Here is a 19,791-nt window from a genome sequence, read left to right as displayed (position 1 = left end):
TCCACTATCTGCAGCCTAGGGAAAGTTGTATTTGATGCCAGGAACTTGTGGACAGACTGTGTGGGTTGATGCGGGATGCAGTGTTAGAGTCTTTGGAAGAACAGAAATACATAAATTATCCATGCACAGGGAATAGTCTGAGTGATGTGCCCAAGTTTCACTTCTGAGCTTTCAGCAAAGATTTGCAAAAGAGCTTCTCTCAGAAACATACTCATCATTACCTTTTCCCATCTGAACTTTCTTAAATTGGACTTAAGTTTTCAACAGTCTACTGAAGCTGTGTTGTGGTTCTCTTCTTGCCAAATCTAAGAACATTTACTCTGTTTTCTTTGTCTTGACCCTTTTGAGGTCTCTTTAGACTATCATTACTTATGGAAACTCTGTCTCCTTAACCTTCAGTATCACTGATGTTTTCCTGCTTTATTTCTACAACCTTGTTTGAACCAATTCTTACAGTCCTTTTGTGGCTCTTTGTCTTTCCTCATCCTCTAGCTAGGGGTATTAACTAAGACCCAATTCTTTGACTTCTGTTCTCTTCTTTCTCTCTGTCCATTTCAGAGACAGCTGCTGTCTGTCTTTTTTCCTCCCCCCCACCCCCCCTTCTTTCCTTCCTTTCTCTATGTCTGTTGGAGGAGGTCATCAAGAGGACATGACAGCCAGTTGAACTTCAAGCTGGACCAGGGCAATCAGATCCTCACCCCCTCCTCTGTCCTTGGAATGTGCATTCTTCCCCTGTTTCTACAGTGGGAGCTGTTCCAAGGACACAGCTTTGAGACAGTAAGGTGCTGTTGAGACCATCTGGATGGTATACTTGACAAAGTCCAGGTAAGGCCCCTATATAAACTTTAAGATTCTGGCCACTGGGAGTAGAGACCTACTCATCTTGCGGCACCCAAGACAAGCCTCATAAGTAAGTTCCCTTGCTTATTAAACCTGCCACCTACCAATCTGGAGTGGCTGCCTCTTTCTTCAGTCTCTCCTTGCCCTCCATGTATGGAGGCCAGTTTCAGATTTCACCCGGAAGCTCCTGAGGTTGCAAACCAAATCTCTCTCCCCTCCCTCTTGTCTTTCTCTTCTTTCCTTTTTCCTCTAGCTCCTGGCTCAACCTCCCTGTGATTCTAGTGAGTTTTCTTTGTTTTGTTTTGTTTTTAGTGGGAGAGTGATATTTCTTTAAACTAATGCCCTTGAATTGACAGGCTCACACATGTTTAAGTATTTCCAATCCATATCATTAGCCCTAAATTCTTATCCTATTGGCCAGTTCCAGTTGAATGTTATGGCATTACATCAGTATAGACATGCTTAACACTAACATCATCGTCACCATCCCTCTCTTCATTTTTGTCATTGGTACCTGCCTCCAATCAGATTCTCAGCTCTTAAGAAGTCTTCTATACTACTCCAATATACAGATTTTCCTTGACCTAAGATGGGGTTATGTTCTGATAAACCCATCATAAGTTGAAAATATCGTATGTCAAAAACACGTTTAGTCCACCTAACCTACTGAACATCATAGCTTACCCTAGCCTACCTTCAGCATGCTCAGAACACTCACATTAACCCACAGTTGGGCAAAATCATCTAACACAAAGCCGATTTTATAATAAAGTGTTGAATATCTCTTGTAATTGATTGAATTCTGTACTGAAAGTGAAAAAACAGAATGAATGGATGGGTACAGAATGGTTGTAAGTGTATCGTTGTTCACCCCCATGTTCACCCTCGTGATTGCATGGTTGACTGGGAGCTGAACCCACTGCCCATGCCCAGCATCACGAGAGAGGAACAGACAGCACATAGTTAGCCCAGGAAAAGAGCAAAATTCAAAATTTGAAGTACGGTTTCTACTGAACGCATATCCCTTTTGCACCATCATAAAGTTGAAAAATCATAAGTTGAACCATCGTAAGTCCCAGATGTTCTGTACATTATTTTGCAAAACAAGCAAGCAAGCCAACAAACAAACCCGCTGGGCTAATCCTGTGAAAGGTCTCTCATTCATCACTGCTCTCACCTTTGTCTGATAGTTGTCACCTCACCGCAGTACCAACTGCTACACTTTCCTAACTCTTCTTCCTGCCGTTAGTTTCTCTTTATTCCACCCACCTTACTTACGTTATAGTACCTCTTTGCATGGTTAACTTGTATAACACCTAAATGTGAAAACTGGCCATCCAGAACACTGAATTAATCACGTTATGTTTAATTGTTATATATTCCAATAATTTCTCTTTGAATCCACTCCCCTCGAGTGGGTCATTCAAGATAGTCCACAATCTGATCTTAGGTTGTAATTTGTTTCTATAGCCTGATCCCATCTTTGCTTGTATCAAATTCTATTCTGGCTTTAAAGTCCAGTAAGGATATTACCTTTTAATGATATTCTCATCAGTAATTCTAGCCTGTATGGTCTCTTGTTTCTCTTAAATCCTATATTTTGTGCCACACATTTAATATTTCTCTCTCATCTCTATTTCTATCTTTCTATCCAGCATATATTTTATAGTATTAATTTTATGTTTACTATATACTAAATAAGTATATTATCTCATTTAATCCTAAAATATCCCTATTATTATTCTTATTCTAAAGGATAGAAAACTAAGGCTTAGAATGTTTAAAAGTGTGGTTTTCCACTATACTATACTGAAGTATTTTTCCTTGTATTATTATATCAGTTCTTAATAAAATCCTTGATCAACTAGGTGTACCAAAAACATGAATACAATGAATAAATGGATGAAAGTTTTAATGTTTTAAGTCTAAGGCTGCCAAATGGATGATAGGCAACTTAAAGCAACTTAAAGTTTCATGACTTAAACTAATGTGAATGTCCCTTATGACATGATAATTGTAAACACTATAATGGCTAGTGCTTATTAAAACTTCACTCTCAGCTATACTGTACATATATTTTCTTATTTAATCATCAGAAAAACCTAATTAGATAGTAGTTTTTTGGGCCGGCCCCGTGGCATAGCGGTTAAGTGCACATGCTCCGCTGCTGGTGGCCCAGGTTCGGATCCCAGTTGCGCACCGACACACCGCTTGTCTGGCCATGCTGTGGCAGCGTCCCACGTACAGCAACTAGAAGGATGTGCAGCTATGACATAACAACTATCTAGTGGGGCTTTGGGGGAAAAAAATAAATAAATAAAAATTATATAAAAAAAAAAGATAGTAGTTTTTGCAGCTACACATTGGAAGAAACAGAGGTGCAGAAAAGTTAAGTAAGTTGTCCACAGGCACACAGTAAGTGCCAGAACCAAGAACTATATGAGCTACATTCACTTCTTATTCTTGTGTACTTCAATATGCAGCCTTTCAATCAATACGTGGTCACGAAATACAGGTACCCGCCTGAGCTCTCCCAGGGGCTTCAAAGAACTGAGAGTGAAAACAAGCTTGGGCACACCTTTCCCAGGTAGACTGAGGCTGCTTACTCCAGTGCTGTGACAGTGCCATCTTGCATCTGGTGGTGTACTCCAGACAGTGCTCGAGGGTCTCATTTTCCAAGTCCGTTTGTCTGAATGGCCCTTTAGACCTTTCTAAGTTTTCCTCTGGGAAGAAGCTAAAGACATTACTGGTCTGCAGTGCTCTGAGTCCAGGGAGAGTTGGAAATCACAGGAAAGTATAGGCATCCAGAATCAGATTGAGAACTTTTTGGGAAAATAGGATGAATGGATGAAATGAGGGACTATTTTTGTATCTATAGCATACTTGCTACAATCAAATTGAAAACATAACCTGTATTTGTGAAATTTTTATTTTGTTGTAAGTTATTACCATTTATTAATCTGTTGAAAAGAGTATAACCTTCCATTGGCTTTTGTTTTAAGATATGGGCTATAGATTAGGATGTTGAGGAGAAATATAAAATATTATAAATTACTTAGAATATATAGAGCTTCATATAAGTACTTAAGAATATTACAACGCCTCTGGTATGCAACTTGCTACCCTATTGTTGATTCGGGGACATTGTAGATAATGAATGAGGCCAAATTTTTGACGAAAAATAGGGATTTTCTAAACATGAAAAAAAATCACTTAAGAGAATGATGATTGAGTGGAAGATAAACGATGTTATCCTTAGAAAAATGATTTACTGAAATTTTTGGCAAATTGAACATCAGCAGGTAATTTGTTTTGTTTTCAACATATTTTTTCTCTACCTTAAGTACAATGAGAAATATATATATATTTTTTGCTATCACATAATTACTGATATTTAATATTAAAACCACAACCATTATATCATCATTTTCTGTTTCTATTTCTAGTTCAATGAGTAATGAAAGTAAATAATACTATGCTCAGTTAAATGTTAAAATTCAAAAGAAGTATAAAACATGCAGAATACTAGCACATCCAATATTTATGAGCAAAAGTGTTTGGCTGGTCTACATGACATTTGCATTTTTCAATGATCACAGAATCTCAAGCCAAAAGAAACAAACAAAAACTGTTTAATGGATTTCAATCAAATCTAATAAATATTGGCAGGCAGCGTTGGAGAGTTGTGAAGGCTACTGGAGGGCAGGGTAGGTGGAGAAATGCGCACACAACTATAAATTTCCTTTAAAATAGTATGGCTTAGTATCACTTTATTTCAACTTTAACTCTACAGTCAATTTTTATCCTTTCATTGCATAAGTCTATGTTGTATAAAGTATGCCAGAGCCTGTTTTCAGATAACTGGTGCCAGTAAAAGCTGTACTAAAGAGACACACAGTGAAAATCTACATCAGGACAGATTTGTAAATGGATGAAATATTTTGGTGTATGTTGTGCTCAGTTTCAACACAAAAGTTGTTCAAGAGTCTTCTGTCACATAAAAGATGACATAATTTATTAAGACTTATTGTATGTCAGGAACATACAAAATGCTTTAAGTTTTCATGTTTGCAAGTCCAGATCACAGTGCTGAAATGAAATGTAAGAGATATGTCTACCCAGTTAGGGCACCAGGGCAAAGAGATGTTGGTTGAGTCCAACACAATTAACTACCCCTCCTTAGCAAGAGCTAAAGTTATGCTTTATCCCAGGATTGTATAATGGCAACAAAAAGATTGGTCAATAAATACATTGTAATCAATTGTATAAAACTGGAGGTTAATATAAACAAAAATATATGAAGCAGGTTATAAATACAGATTTGTAAAAAATAAGGTGTATCTAGAGATGTCTGATTATTATTGCAAATATTTAATGATGAAATAGCTTCCTATTATGCTCCAGGACCTTTCTCAATATGACTTTTCATAGACAGAGAAACTGAAGGTTAAGGGGGAAAAGAACTTCGCCAAAGATTGCACCACTGGATTGCCTGGGTCAGACTTTGATCCCAGGCCTGTTTCAGGTTGAAGGCAAACCCTGTGCTCAGTTTATTACACTGCACTGCTTTTCCATACCAAATCACGTCCACCCGCTTGGTGAACCTAGTCGTGTTTCTGTCCAGCTCTGCTGCCTCTTGTATATTCTTTGGTCCTTTTGTTTCTTCGATCCATGTTGTTCCTGCTGTATCCCATGTTGTTTATTCTGATTTGATCCAAGCTGATATGTTCACTGTAATGAATTTATTTTCTCTATTTGCAAATGCTTAGAATTCAGTCCCTAAAATATTAGACTTTTGGCCCTAGCAATAGAGGCTGTGGTGCTATCGCTGTTGCTCTCTCTTTTTCTTGCGTTTTTACTTAAATCACAGCAAATGAAGAGAGGCAATAGATATTCTATGTCTCATCTTGAAAGACCCACCATGGCTCATCAAGGGGTTTTCCTAACAAAAGTGCCTACCATCATCTTTTCACCTAATTAGGATTTTTTTTTTCCTTTCTACTATGCTGTGAAAGGGGTATGTTGACTGAGTTGCCAATTTCTCTTGTCTTCAAGCTGAAGCAAGTTCTTACCCTGCCCTGCTAAGAATGAGGATTCCCAAAGCCTTCAGCAGGTGTTTGAGTAGTTTCTGTGAAAAAGACTGATTAGAAATGAAAGAGCTAGAAGCTAAGGAACTTAAGATATTTTTGAGAAATACAGTAAGTGGCTCAACCTCTCACGTGTCCCTAGTTCTATGACAAGGTTAAGAAAAGGGTTTATGACTCAACGATCACGCAGATCTATAAAAGGGGGAAAGTGGTTTAAAGGATTAGTGACAATGAATGAGTGGAGGAACACTGTTTGTTACACGGACTTGAGTCACGGATTCTTTTCTAGATCTTCCGGTTTACATTCATTTTGAGGGTTTTGTAAACTACAGAAGACATTATAATGGCGTCCATATTATCGTGTAGGGGAGGAAGACCTATCCTCTACCCACTCTGGGTCCTTCCAGCTGGGCTACGAATTAAATTGACATGAGACAGAATAACAGGAGAAAATAAAACAAAGCTTTATAACACGTATGCATGGGAGAGACCCAGGAAAAGCTGGGTAACTGGCCAAAATGGCCGAGCTGCCAGGTTAAATAGCATCTTCAGCTAAAGACAAAGGAGGATGTTCGGGGTGGTGGTTTGGGATTTCAAAGGGGAGGAAAGCAATTCACATGGAGGTGGAAAAGCAAACGTTTGAGAATGTGGCCCAAGAAACAGAATTTCGATAAGATAGGCTTGTTGGTACCTTTCTTATCACACCTATTTTACATTACACTATAGTTATCTCCTGGTATTAGCTCCTTCCTGGAACAGGCCTTCTATCTTAAATTCTTTTAGGCAGTTAAGGGGAAGGCCAAAGTTTCTTTCAGAATCTTTTGAGCCTTTATTGTCTTCATCTCACTATAATCCGCATACCAGAGTGGCACATCTTGGGGTGGCCTGCCCTGAACCCCATCAATAGCTTTTGGCTTGCTCATGAGAAAAGGAGTGAGCAGGGATTGGGGCTGGGGATAAAGTCACCTCCCTCCAGCACATGGCTGTGTGGAAAGTGGAAACCCAATGAAATTGGAACACTGAAGTGAGGAAGGTGGTGTTGGTGAGTAGAGTTGGGAGTCAGGTGATGAGTTACCAGTATACACTGAAAATTGTGTCTCTCCAACACAGGGTCTATGGATAAATCTAAAGGCTTATATCCAACTAAAAGCCTAACATTATTTCTTAATAATCATCATCCTGTTTTTTGTTTGGTTCAATTTTAGAAATAGATGTTTCAGTCAAGGCTGAAAATGACCACTGTTTCTACATTCTTAGTCTTGTCCTCCATATTGTCGCCCCTGAGTCTGACCAAAGGACAGAAGAAGGTTAAAATAGAGAAATGGTTGCTGTAGTTTTGCAAGTAACATTCTGAGTCCAAGGAATTATGAGAAATCCTTTCAGTTTTATTTTAGAAAGAACTGTGGATAAATTAATTTTGATTGCTCTGTGCTTAAACTGTGCCTCCCAACCCCCATTTCTTGATCAAGACTTCCAGGAAGTTGAAAAAAGATAAATAAAACAAAATATAATGAAAATAATTGGCAAAGTTAGAGAGACAACACCTCAAATGGAATTCAGATGAAGTCACACATAAATGTATTAGGTTAAAATCCTTTTATAAGTAACTTGGTCTTTAAAAAATTGAATTAAATCAATGGGAAGCCTGGGCTCAGCCGTCAGGTCCAATTCAATAACGAAGGTAGAGTGGAGAATACTGTTTCTCATGGAATTATTTCTGTAAGATAAATGATTGATTGAAATCATCAAATGATGACTAGGCATATTATCTCTCTAGGTTTTACAGTTTTATGACATACTCATTTGCATTCTCTAACTTCCAGGACTTTCTTATAGCTTATCCAGTAACCTCATTGATTTTAAAATTTTAAAGCTGAAAAGGACATGAGAAATTTTTTTTTTCAGATGAATTTTTCAATCTCAACACTGAGTGATTGGACCATATCTATGTTATTATAAATAAAACTCCTCAGACATGTTTTCCTCAGGATGGACTCAAATTTAGCATACTTTATATTAATGAAAATTCTTTCTCCACCCCAAATTAGAAAGCTATTTTATCCTGAATATTTTTACAGAATGCAATGCTAATATCTTTCTCAACAAATTTTAAGATTGAATCTTGATATATTATCTTCCACAATGACTATATACATATAATCCATTATTGACTACTGACACACTAAGAATAAATAAATACAGGAATGGTTTATAATACAAAAAGTATATAAAACTATGTTAACAGGAATATAAAAGCAGGGTAAGAGTTTTTCACAAGTTTATTAATATATAGTCAGCAACTATCTATTGATTAATCTATCTCAAATGTGATCTTGACACGAGTTAATTATAACATTTAAGTTTAAACTCTACACTTAGTCTGTAACATCTTAAAATAAATTTGAATTTCTTTGTTTGCCAAAAGGCAAAAAGCTTTCCTATCATATTGCAAAGCTTGTTTTAATAGATTCAAGAAGCAAATGCACTGTCAAAAGCTCTTGCATACCTTCAAATCTCCATCTATTGGTTTGTGGCTGTGGTCTCTTTTAAGTATCATTTAGTGAATTTTATTGGCAGGTGTGGTAGGTTGAACAATGGCTTCCCTACAATGGCCACATTCTAATCTCTGAAACCTGTGAATACATTTTTTTACAAGGCAAAGAATTGAGATAGCAGATGGAATTAAGGTGGCTCCTCAGTTAACCTTGAGATGGGAAGGCTTTCTGGATTATCCACTGGGCCCAATGTAATCACAAGCATCCTTGTAAGTAAATGAGGGAGGAGGAAATCAAAGGACCAGCTTCCAGAAGCTACAAAAGGCAAGAAAATGGAATCTCCTCTAGAGTCTCCAGAAAGGAATGCGGCCCTGCCAAAACCTTGATTTTAGCCCAGTTATGCTCATTTTGGACTCCAGAACTGTAAGATAATAAATTTGTATTGTTTTGATTCACTAGATTTATGGTAATTTGTTATAACAGCAATAGGAAACTGATATGCTTTGTTGTGTAGCCTCAAAATTTTCTCCTGCTGATTTTAAGTAAGTTCGAATAAAAGATATTTGAAGTTTATAATCCTTAACTTAACCTGTCCTAATAAGATTTTATTCTGGAAATAATATGACTTTTCCATATTTCCCAGCAAGAAACAAAAAATCTTGGTAGTGATGGTGGTGGTTGTGGTCTGAAGACTTCCTTCAGATCTTGATCAGATTTCATTTGAGCAGGCTTGTCAAATCTACAAATCCCTTTCTCCAAATACACTGGGCCTGGGGACATTTGAAAATGAACCTTGGCCCTAGAATCTTCTAGTTAAAGTTTGGAATCCTTTATCCACTCTGGTAACTTTGCCGTCTGTCTTGCTGACTTGTCTTAGGATTCTGCTTCTCTGCTGAGCCCCCTCTGATGGAAACCTCAGTGGTTCTTTGTGTTTTACTGTAGGCATGATCATACCCTCCTTAGTTCTATAATCTGCCCCTTCAGTGCCAGTCTCACCCAAACTCAGGCTCAGGGTCCAGACGAGCTATTGCTCGTCATCAGGAATTTAGATAGATTCAACGTCTGTTCCTCTGAAAGAAAGAAACGAGGTTAATCTGCAAGCCCTGCCTGAGACTTACCTAGGGAGAGTTTAGGATGTTTCTCTGGCGGAGAATATGACAGGCTTCTAAATTTTTAAAACAGATTTGCCAGTTGCCTGAATATTTGGAATCTAAAGCACAGGATTTCTTTTTCGTAAACACCACGTAATATCACTTCTTCAGGCGATGTCAGGAAGTCTAATCAAGAGTCGACTGTGAGTGAGCACTTGCCATCAGCTCTGTTGAGATGTAATAATGGAGGCTAAGAATATATTAACTATTCATTTCTCCGGGTTTTCCAAACCAAGTCTCCACATCAAGTTAGGTCAGCCAGAATAACATACCCAAGTGATAATAACTTAGTTCCTTTCAGAAATATTTTCATGGATATATGATTTAATGTTATACTCTAAACTTTTATAGAAGGTCAATATAAGAAATGGCCATTTGAACACTTCTTTATTGCTTGAGAAATGGTAGCTGAAGACATTGTCTGTTATGTAACCTAGAATCTCTCTTGTATGACTCCACATGATAAAGACCTCCTTAAATTTTGTGTTGAGGAAAACAAAATATGTCTTACCAGGCAAAATTTTATGCTTCTTTTTATTAGCAAGTGAAAGCCATATAAGACAATGAGTTTCATTTACAATAATAGTATGCAAATAAACAAACAAAACTTCATAGAGTCACTCAAAATAAAGCTCCTTCTGTCATAACTTAACAAAAAGTCTCCCAGAATAACTTCTCAAAGTTGTAAACATTGATTTTGAACGCAACACTTTTTCCTATCCCATCCTTCAGGGAAATGGGACTTTGACAAAAACAAAATGGCAAGTGAGGCCTCTCAGAATGATGTTCATGAATCCCCCTGTACATAAACTTGATAGGAAGCAGTGCAGCGTCTCTGTTGAGTGGTTAAGACTCTGGTTTAGTTAAATTCCAGATCATCCCACTTATTAGCTGAGGCCTTGGGCTATTTATTTAAGCTCTCAGTTCTAATTTCCCATCTGTAAAGTGGAAATAATATAATATCCACCTTTAAGGATATAATATAATGGAGATTAAAGGAGGTGATTTTTATAAAGTACCTAGCACAGTGCCTGACATAAGGTACAAGACTTAGTAGCTATGGATATTGTGTGGGATGTGGTAGGTGATGAGGAGGAGGATGATGACGATGACGATGACATTAGTGAAGGTAGACCTAGATGAGGACAACTCTCTCTTCCTTCACAATCTTTTTGGCTCATATCATGGTGCTTTATCATTAGCTCTCTGCTGAAGAAACACTTGCCCTTAGAGGCTGAATGGGCCCAGGTAGGAAGAATGAAGGTTTTCTCAGGAATGATTCTGCACTATGTTTTCAGGGAGGAGTGTAAGAAGTGTTAAAAGTTTTCTTCTTCCAATTGGAGGAATAAGATTTAGATTGAATGGGCTTTTTTTTTTTTTGAGCCTCTTGCCAACTCTGCAAAGACAAATATGGTTAGGTTAATCTTGGGGTAAGGAAGAGCCGAGCTCTGTTTTGTTTTGGGGGGAAGAAATATAAAAGGGGCTCTTTGAAGTTCATGCTTGGTCTAGCTCACATCATAAGGTTGGGTGACCCTGTAGGGATTTGTGCAGAATCCCCAGCTGGAATAAAAGAGTGTGTATTCCCTGGAGCAGTGGTTCACAAACGTTTTGGTCTTAGGACCCTTATACTTAAAAATTACTGAAGACGACAGAGTTTTGTTTATGTGAATTATAGTTATTGATATTTACTGTACTAGAAGTTAATATTGAAAAATTTAAATATTTAATCACTCATTTAAAAATAGTAATAATTAACCCATTACATGTTAATATAAAACCTAGTTTTATGAAGATAACAATATTTTCCAAAGCATTTTTCCAGAGCAGCGTTACAGTAGTCCCCCCTTACCCACAGAGAATCCGTTCCAAGACCCGCAGAGGGTGCCTGAAACCACGAGAAGCACTGAACCCTGTATATAGTTTTTTCCTAAACATACAGACCTGTGATAAAGTTTAATTTATAAATCAGGCACGGTAAGAGGTTAACAACAATAACTAATAATAAAATAGAACAATTATAACAAAGTACTGTGATAAAAGTTGTTGTTGATCTTAGCAGCTTCAGCACATGATTTTTTTTCTGTCCGTATTAAGTTGAGAACTTTCGTTTTTTTCACTTAAAGGAAGTCCTTCACGGCTTCTCTTTGGCAGATCTGAATTGCCGTCATGGCCACCCTTGCTCTTGGGGGCCATCAGTGAGGGTGGCCTGAACACAAGCACTGTGATACCGCGACAGTTGTCTGATAACTGAGATGGCTACCAACTGACTGACGGGTGGGTGGCATGTACAGTGTGGATCCGCTGGACAAGGGGATGATTCATGGCCCGGATGGGACAGAGCGGGATGGATTGAGATTTTGTCAGCTATTCATAACAGCAGGCAATTCAAAGCTTATGAATTGTTTATTTCTAGAATTTTCCATTTAATATTTTTAGGCAACAGTTGATCACAGGTAACTGAAACCATGGAAAATGAAACCACAGATAAGGCATGACTACGGTATTTTACATTTTTTTCAAATTTACTTAATATTTGATTTAATAAAGGCTGAATTCACGTATCTGCTTCTGCATTCAGTCAGTTATAATGTGACATTTTGGTTGCAATAAACAAAGTAAATCCAATGTCACAAAGATATGTAGTTGGAAAAGGAAGGAATATTTTAATAGCTTTTTGGAACAATTTGGATGTTCTTTTTCACACTACTCCACTCTACAAGTGTTCATTTCTTAAAGATTAGTTGCAATGTGAAAATCGAAACTATTTTAATGAACTTTTTGACTCCATTACATTAAAATCATTAGACAATCTTTGCATATTCTACCGTGCTCGATTTTGCATTTGTCATTTGGAAAATGTTGGTCCACTGAATTGTGCAGATTTCTAAATGTTGAAACGTTTTATTATACATGATTAAATAGTAACATTTGTTAATCTTATTAGAAAAGTCTTTCCGTATTGAGAAGGCGTGAAGCTCACAGAGACGGATACAAATTTCTCAAAATTCCGTTTTTTGCTTGAAAGCTCAAATTTTCTCCTTGCCAGCAAATACTGTCAGTTGTTTTCTTGAAGTGTCAGGCTCATTATGTTCATTTTTGAGAAAATATCTGCCAAATGCCCACGTCTGAATAACCGTAGTTTTTCTGTTCATGGTTCTTTCAAGTCAACTTAGTGCTCCATGAGAAAAGCGGCTAGTTCAGGTTACAACTCCAACAATTGCATGAGAGCTTTTCCTGGAGACAACCATCATACGCCAATCTACAGCAAAAGCGATTTATATTTAAAAAGTCATGCACTCAAGGGTTGGGATGAAATAAAATTAATAATCTTTACTGCGTCATTAAGGGCATTCGTAAGTGAAAGTGACACTTTTACCCCAAGTGTGTAGCGTAAAGAACGTATTGACTACTAATTCTGTTTGGTCCTATTGCTTTGTTTTGTGCTTAGACATCAGCAGTTTCGCCCACTCTTGCTTTTGCAGCATCAGAGCCAATGTTCAGATAGTGATATAGGCAAACAATCTCTTAGTGTTATTGTGAACTGCTATGTCTTATTTCTGGAAACCTAAGTGAGCCGATGAACTGTTACGTGGAGTTGAGACTCTGAGACTGGAAAGAAGATTCAAAGAACATGAGTGGCGATTGTCTATTTCACCTAAATCCTCCAACTGTTACTTCTTATCAGATAGATCAACCCTTCTAGTTCCTCATTTTACGTACCAAAACCAGGAGAACCATGAAGACTCTGATGTCACTTTTTAAAATTATATTTTAGTGTTAATTTAATTAGTTTGGGTCTGTATAACTCAGTCAGTGTACCCATTTAAAGAAGTGTGTGTGTGTGTATACTTATATACCAATTGTATAATTTTATAGTTATCTATAGTCATATGGGCTATTATAGGATAAACTGTGTTCCTTCTAAATTCGTATGTTAGTGTCTTAACCCCAGTACCTAGAATGTGACTGTGTTTGGAGATATGGTCTTTAAGAGATAATTAAGTTAAGATGAGGTTGTTAGATTGGGTCCTAATCCAACATGATTGGTGTTTTTATAAGAACAGGAGATTAGGACACAGACACATGCAGAGGGAGGACCATATGAAGACAGAGGGAGAAGACAGCCATCTAGAAGCCGAGGAGAGAGGCCTCAGCAGAAACCAACCTTCCAGCATCTTGATTTCAGACTTTTATCCTCCAGAACTGTGAGAAAATAAATTTTTGTTTAAGCCACCCGGTCTGTGATACTTTGTTATGGCAGCCAGAGAAAACTAATACATGGACTATTAAAACAAATTTCAAACATCAATTCAGAAGCACAGAGGGAGATCAAGATTAAATTATATTTGATCATTTTGGAAAAAAAAAGCAGGATGGGATACCGACTGTGGCTGTTTTAGTATTCATAGCCAAAGCTTCCACCGCCGGTCCTTCTGGGGCTGTGAGATTCAGCTTTAGTCCTCATGCTGCTTCTCTCAACTTTCAGTTCCCAAGCACACACTTTTCAAGTGAATAGGCTGTATTATCAAATATTATTTTTCTTAAAGACAAAACCTCAGCAGTACCAATAGAATGCTACTGCCCAAATAGATTATAGATTTGACAGTGTTCAGCTGTCAAATGTGGAATGTTCTAAAGCCTTGTTATTCGAAGTGCATCTGCAGACCAGCAGCATCAATATCATCTGAGTTTGTTAGAAATGCAGCGTCTTGGACCCCACCCTAAACCTACTAAATTATCATTCACATTTTTAAAATATTCCCATGTGATTCTTATGCACAGTAAGATTTGAGACACAATGCACTGAAGGAATGTGTCTAGAAATGTATCATTTTCTTTTATTGGATTCAAATATTCTATAGAAAGGAATTTCCTGAAAGAGTGTACAATATGTGGGAGTTTTCTAGGCAGCAAACAATACGCTTGTTTTTGAAATCATTTTTACAATATTTTAGTCACCAGGGTGACAGTATATTTTGCTTGACATATGACTTCTCTCTTCTAGGAAAATCCAGAACATGAGGTGGTCCTGGAGGAAGCAATGATATTTCTCTTTCAGTGTCAATACTTCATGGGGAAAAGCGTTTATTACTACAGTTGCCAAAAAAAAAAAAAAGAGAATCTCTTACGTGCATTTTCAACAATTGAAATTTTTTTCTGATTCCTGCTGTCCTTATTTTTTTAAGTATTCAGTGAAGATATGCCCAAATCCACTACACATACAATGTACATATTTCCTCATTAGATCATTACTAAGTTGTACGCCTAAACTAAATTGCTTCACAAATTAGTTTGTTGAGTTTAGGCTGGAGTCCAGCTAGTCATCACAAAGTGGTAAATAGCTGGGTGTCTTAGACGTTTCTCCTGTATCTTTTGTAGAGCCGAATTGGATGTATTTTCCCAGGAAGTACACTGTGGGACTTTGGGAGTCTGCTCAAAGTCTCTCCTGTCAGCAGTAGTGTTCAATCTGGACACCTACTCAGTGAAAGCACTTTTCTGATGGTAACACCACCAACAACCTGTCAAAGTGAAAAAAAAAAAAGGTTTTTTTATCTTCATAAAGTGTTGTGATTGAAACTCCATTCTAAAGAAGTTGCCAGCAGTATCATTTTATTTGTAGATCCTAAAATAATATATATTGGCATAAATGCTGTAACTGATGTTTAGGCCTGTCATATATTAAATATTTTAATGGCAATACTAATTTTTATCTATAATTTCCACATGGAGGAGTTACATCATTTATTTGCACTCTTAAGTTGTTTACACAACTGCGAGGATGAATTTAAACTTAGACATACAGTGGTGTTCTGTGATGGAGGGATTCACTGCTAACCCACATAGCGTGACCTCCACAAATTAAAGTAACAGTCCTCCGCACCCCGTATGCTGACATTTGGCAAGCCAGCTGGTCTAGCTTGTTCTTGGAAACCCATGTCATCTTTTGTGTCCTCCCAGATGTTCCTAGTGATAATTGCCAAAACTTGCCCAAATAAAAATAGGAGAATTAGAGAGGCATTTGAGATCTTTCCTAGAAAATTTAGTAGAGGAGTACTTTTATACCTTCAACACAGTCATTTCTAAGAATGATGCAGTCATTAACCACTTGAAGAATTACAGCATGGTATCAGTTAATGATCACTAGCATTTTTCATATTTAACAATAGTTTATTCTGGGTGAATGGGCTGACCTTGGAATATATAATGTAGTTGTACAGGGTTCCAATGGTTTTTCAACAGTTGCATTTTCAACAGCTGTACTTCTAAAAGATAAATGCAAACACATGGCAATATGTTACAACTCAGTATCCATTTTCTTTTTGCAAAATAGAATGACCTTAGGAAAATGCCATTAATTATGTGAGAGTTACCAAACTCCTCCTCAGGATTTTCTACAGAAAAATCCTAAGTCATTAATAGTACATTTTATGACTTCACTAAAAATTTGCGTCAATGTGCTAGTTAAAAATTTGTACAAAGACTAAAAGAAATATACTCATTTTCTCCTTTTTAAAAAATAAGTTGTATTGAGTTATTAGTATTGTATTTGTGTACAACAAAATTCACCCTTTAAGTGTTCACAACTATATACAGTTGATATTAGATGATATTTCAAAGTAAATGAAAATAAAAACAACATATTAAAAAGCATAAACTATAAAATTAAAAAATTACCTAGTTGTATATAATTATAGTATATAGTTATAACAGTTACACAATTATATTTGATGAGTTGTGACAAGTGTATATAGTTGTGTAACTTCCACCACAGTTGTCATGGGCTGAATGGTGCCCACCCCCATTCATATGTTGAAACCCTGACCCCCAGTACCTCAGAATGCGACTATATTTGAAGGGTCTTTAAAGAGGTAGTTAAGGTTAAATGAGGTCTTAAGGGTGGGCCCTAATCCAGTATGACTAGTGTTCTTATAAGATGACAAAATTTGGACATACAAAGAGACACCAATGATATCCTGGCACAGAGGAAAGACCATGTGGAGAGGCAGCTAGAGAGTGGCCATCCTGAGCTCAAGATGGAGGCCTCCGAGGATGCCAACCCTGCCGGCATCTTGATTTTGGACTTCCCGCCTCCAGACCTGTGAGGAAATAAACTTCTGCGGTTAAAGTCACCCAGGCTGTGGTATTTTGTTATGGCAGCCCTAGCAGATGAATACAACAGTCATGATAAGAAGATGTTTCCGTTACTCCCGCAAACGTCTCTCCTGCTCCTTTGCGTTCACTCCCCTCCCTCCACTCTCAGCTCCTAGTTATCACTGATCTGATAACTCTTGCTATAGCTTTGCCTCTTCCAGACCAGAACGCCATGTAGATGCAATCATACAGTATGCAGCCTTCGGAGTTTGGCTTATTGCACTTAGAAGAAAGCTTTAGATATTCATGCCTGTTATTGCGTGCATCAATAGTTTGTTACTTGTTTATTAGCAAGTAATATTCCATTTTTCACATGCACCACAGTTTGCTTATCCATTCAGCAGCTGGATTGTTTCCTCTTTTGGCTCTTGTAACTACAGCTAGAAACATTCTCATACAGGTCTGTTTGTGGACATCTGTTTCTATTTCTCTTGGTAAATACCCAGGAGTGGGATTGCTGGGTCACGTGGTAAGTGTATTTACAGTTTCATAAGAAACTGTTAAACTCTTCCAAAATGATTGCGCCATTTTGCCTTCTGCCAACAATATATGAGAGTTCCAGTTGCTCCCTGTCTTCACCAGCACTTCGCGTTTTCAGTCTTTTAAATTTATCCATTCTGGTAGGTGGATAGTGTTACCTCACTAGAGTTTTAATATTCATTTTCCAAGTGACCAGAGGTTTTGGACATCTTTATATGAACTTATTACCATACACATATATGGTCTTTGCTACAGTGTTTAAATGTTTTGCCCATTGTTCACTGTTATTTTTCTTCTAATAAAACTTCTTTATGTATTCTAGATACAAATCCTTTATTAGATATGAGTTTTGAATATATTTTCTCCCAGTCTGTGTTTTGTCTTAAAAATTCTCTTTTTTTTCCAGTTTCGTTCAGATATAAGTGACATATAACACTGTGTAATTTTAAGGTGTACAAGTGATAATTTGATATACGGATATATTGTGAAATAATAACCACAATAAGATTAGTTAACACAGTCATCACTTCACATAGTTACCTTTTTTTTTTCTCTTGTGATGAGAACTTTAAGATCTACTTTCTTAGCAACTTTCAAGTGTATAATTCAGTATTGTTAACTATGGTCACCATGCTGTACATTACACCTCCAGAACTTATTCATCTTATTATTCATCTTATAACTAGAAGTTTCTATCCTTTGACCACCTTCACCCATTCCCTGCCCCCCACCCCGGCAACTAACAATCTACTCTCTATTTCTATGAGTTCAGTTTTTTTTAGATTCCACGTCGAAGTGAAATAATATAGTATTTGTCTTGCTGTGTTTGACTTACTTCACTTAGAGAAAGGCCCTCCAGGTTCATCCATGTTGTTGCAAATGGCAGGGATTTCTTCTTTTTTATAGCTGAATAACAGTCCATTGTATGTATATATGTATATACCACATTTTCTTTATCCATTCATCTGTCCATGGTGACAGGTTGTTTTCATGTCTTGGCTATTGTAAATAATGCTGCAATGAATGTGGGAGTGCAGACATCAGTTAAAGATAGTGATTTCATTTCAATCAGGTACATACCCAGAAGTGGAATTGCTGGATCATATGGTAGTTCTCTTCTTAATTTTTTGAGGAAACTCCATACTGTTTTCCATAATAGCTGTACCAATTTACATTCCCATCAACAGTGTACAAGCCCTCCCTTTTCTCTATATCCTCACTAGCAATTGTTATCTCCTGACTTTTTGATATAACCATTCCAATAAGTATGAGATAATATCTCACTGTGGTTTGATTTGCATTTCCCTGATGACTAGTGATATTGAGCACATTTTCATGTAACTGTCGGAAGTTTGTATATCTGCTTTAGAAAATGTCTATTCTGGTCTTCTGCCCATTTTTAAATAAGATTGTTTACTTTTTGGCTATTGAGTGTGTGAGTTCTTTATGTATTTCAGATATTAACCCCTTATCAGCTATACGGCTTGCAAATATTTTCTCCTATTCTGTAGGTTGCCTTTTCATTTTGTTGGTGGTTTCCCTTGCTATGCAGAAGATTTTAGTCTGATATAGTCACATTTGTTTATTTTTTGCTTTTGTTGCCTTTGCTTTTGGTGTCACATCCAAAAAACTCATTTCCAAGACTCATTTCCAAGTCAAGGAGCTTACTGCCTATGTTTTCTTCCAGGAATTTTACAGTTTCAGGTCTTAAATTTAAGTCTTGACCATTTTCAGTTGATTTTTATGTATAGTGTAGGATGGGGGTCCAATTTCATTCTCTTATGTGGCTGTCCAGTTTTCCCAACACCATTTATTGAAGAGACTATCCCTTCCCCATTGTATATTTTTATCTCCATTGTTGTAAATTAATTCACCATGTATGCATGGATTTATTTCTCTATTCTGTTCCATTGATCTATGTGTCCGTTTTTATGTCAATACCTTATTGTTTTGGCTACGTTAGCTTTGTAATATAGTTTGAAATCAGGAAGTGTGATGCTTCCAGCTCTGTTCTTCTTCACATTGCTTTGGCTATTTGGAGTCTTTTGTGATTCCATACGAATTTTAGGATTTTTTTTTTTTCTATTTCTATAAAAACGCCATTGGAGTTTTCATAGAGATTGCACTGAATCTGTAGCTCGCTTTGGATAGTATGGACATTTTAAGACTATTAATTCTTCCAACCCATGAAGATGGAATGTCTTTCCATTTATTTTTGGCGTCTTCAATTTCTTTCATCAATATCTTATAGTTTTCAGTGTACAAGTCTTTTACCTCTTTGGTTAAATTTATTCTTTTTTGAGGAAGATTGGCCCTGAGCTAACATCTGTTGCCAATCTTCCAACTTTTTTCCTTTTTTCTCCCCAGTAGATAGTTGTATGTCGTGGTTGTACATCCTTCTAGTTGCTCTATGTGGGATACCGCCTCAGCATGGCTTGATGAGTGGTGCGTAGGTCTGTCCAGGAGATCCAAACCAGTGAACCCTGGGCCGGCAAAGTGGAGCACGCTAACTTAACCACTACACCACTGGGCCAGCCCAGGTTAAATTTATTCTTAAGTATTTTATTCTTTTTGATACTATTGTAC

General features: G+C 37.0%; 1 protein-coding gene and 1 long non-coding RNA gene across 6 annotated transcripts in view; one reads left to right on the top strand and one right to left on the bottom strand.

Moving 5' to 3' along the window:
• The window catches only part of LOC147915116 (uncharacterized), a 100,881-nt gene that overhangs the window by 35,629 nt on the left and 45,461 nt on the right, over nt 1-19,791 (top strand). Inside the window, exons 2-3 of one of the 5 annotated variants that reach the window (XM_087439533.1) lie at nt 13,638-13,778; nt 14,579-16,217. The exons of 2 other annotated variants lie outside the window; for them this stretch is intronic. In XM_087439533.1, coding sequence (XP_087295659.1) covers nt 13,638-13,778; nt 14,579-14,734 — 297 coding nt within the window. In that variant the 3' untranslated portion in view covers nt 14,735-16,217. Of the gene's footprint in view, nt 1-13,632; nt 13,807-14,578; nt 16,218-19,791 lie in introns of those variants that run through there. 2 more of the 5 variants (XM_087439534.1, XR_015554420.1) reach the window with 2 other exon arrangements.
• Nucleotides 14,642-19,791, bottom strand: part of LOC147915115 (uncharacterized) — a 90,263-nt gene continuing 85,113 nt past the window's right edge. The window contains exons 2-3 of the long non-coding RNA XR_015554422.1: nt 15,765-15,836; nt 14,642-15,092 (exon numbers count right to left, since the gene is read on the bottom strand). This is a non-coding gene — a long non-coding RNA (uncharacterized LOC147915115). The remainder of the gene's footprint in view (nt 15,093-15,764; nt 15,837-19,791) is intronic.

This window comes from Ceratotherium simum, chromosome 15 (assembly GCF_057802395.1).
Source record: "Ceratotherium simum simum isolate JZ-2026a chromosome 15, ASM5780239v1, whole genome shotgun sequence".
Classification (NCBI taxonomy): domain Eukaryota; kingdom Metazoa; phylum Chordata; class Mammalia; order Perissodactyla; family Rhinocerotidae; genus Ceratotherium; species Ceratotherium simum.
Note: the sequence above shows the minus strand (reverse complement) of the source record. Positions and strands in the feature narration are given on the sequence as shown.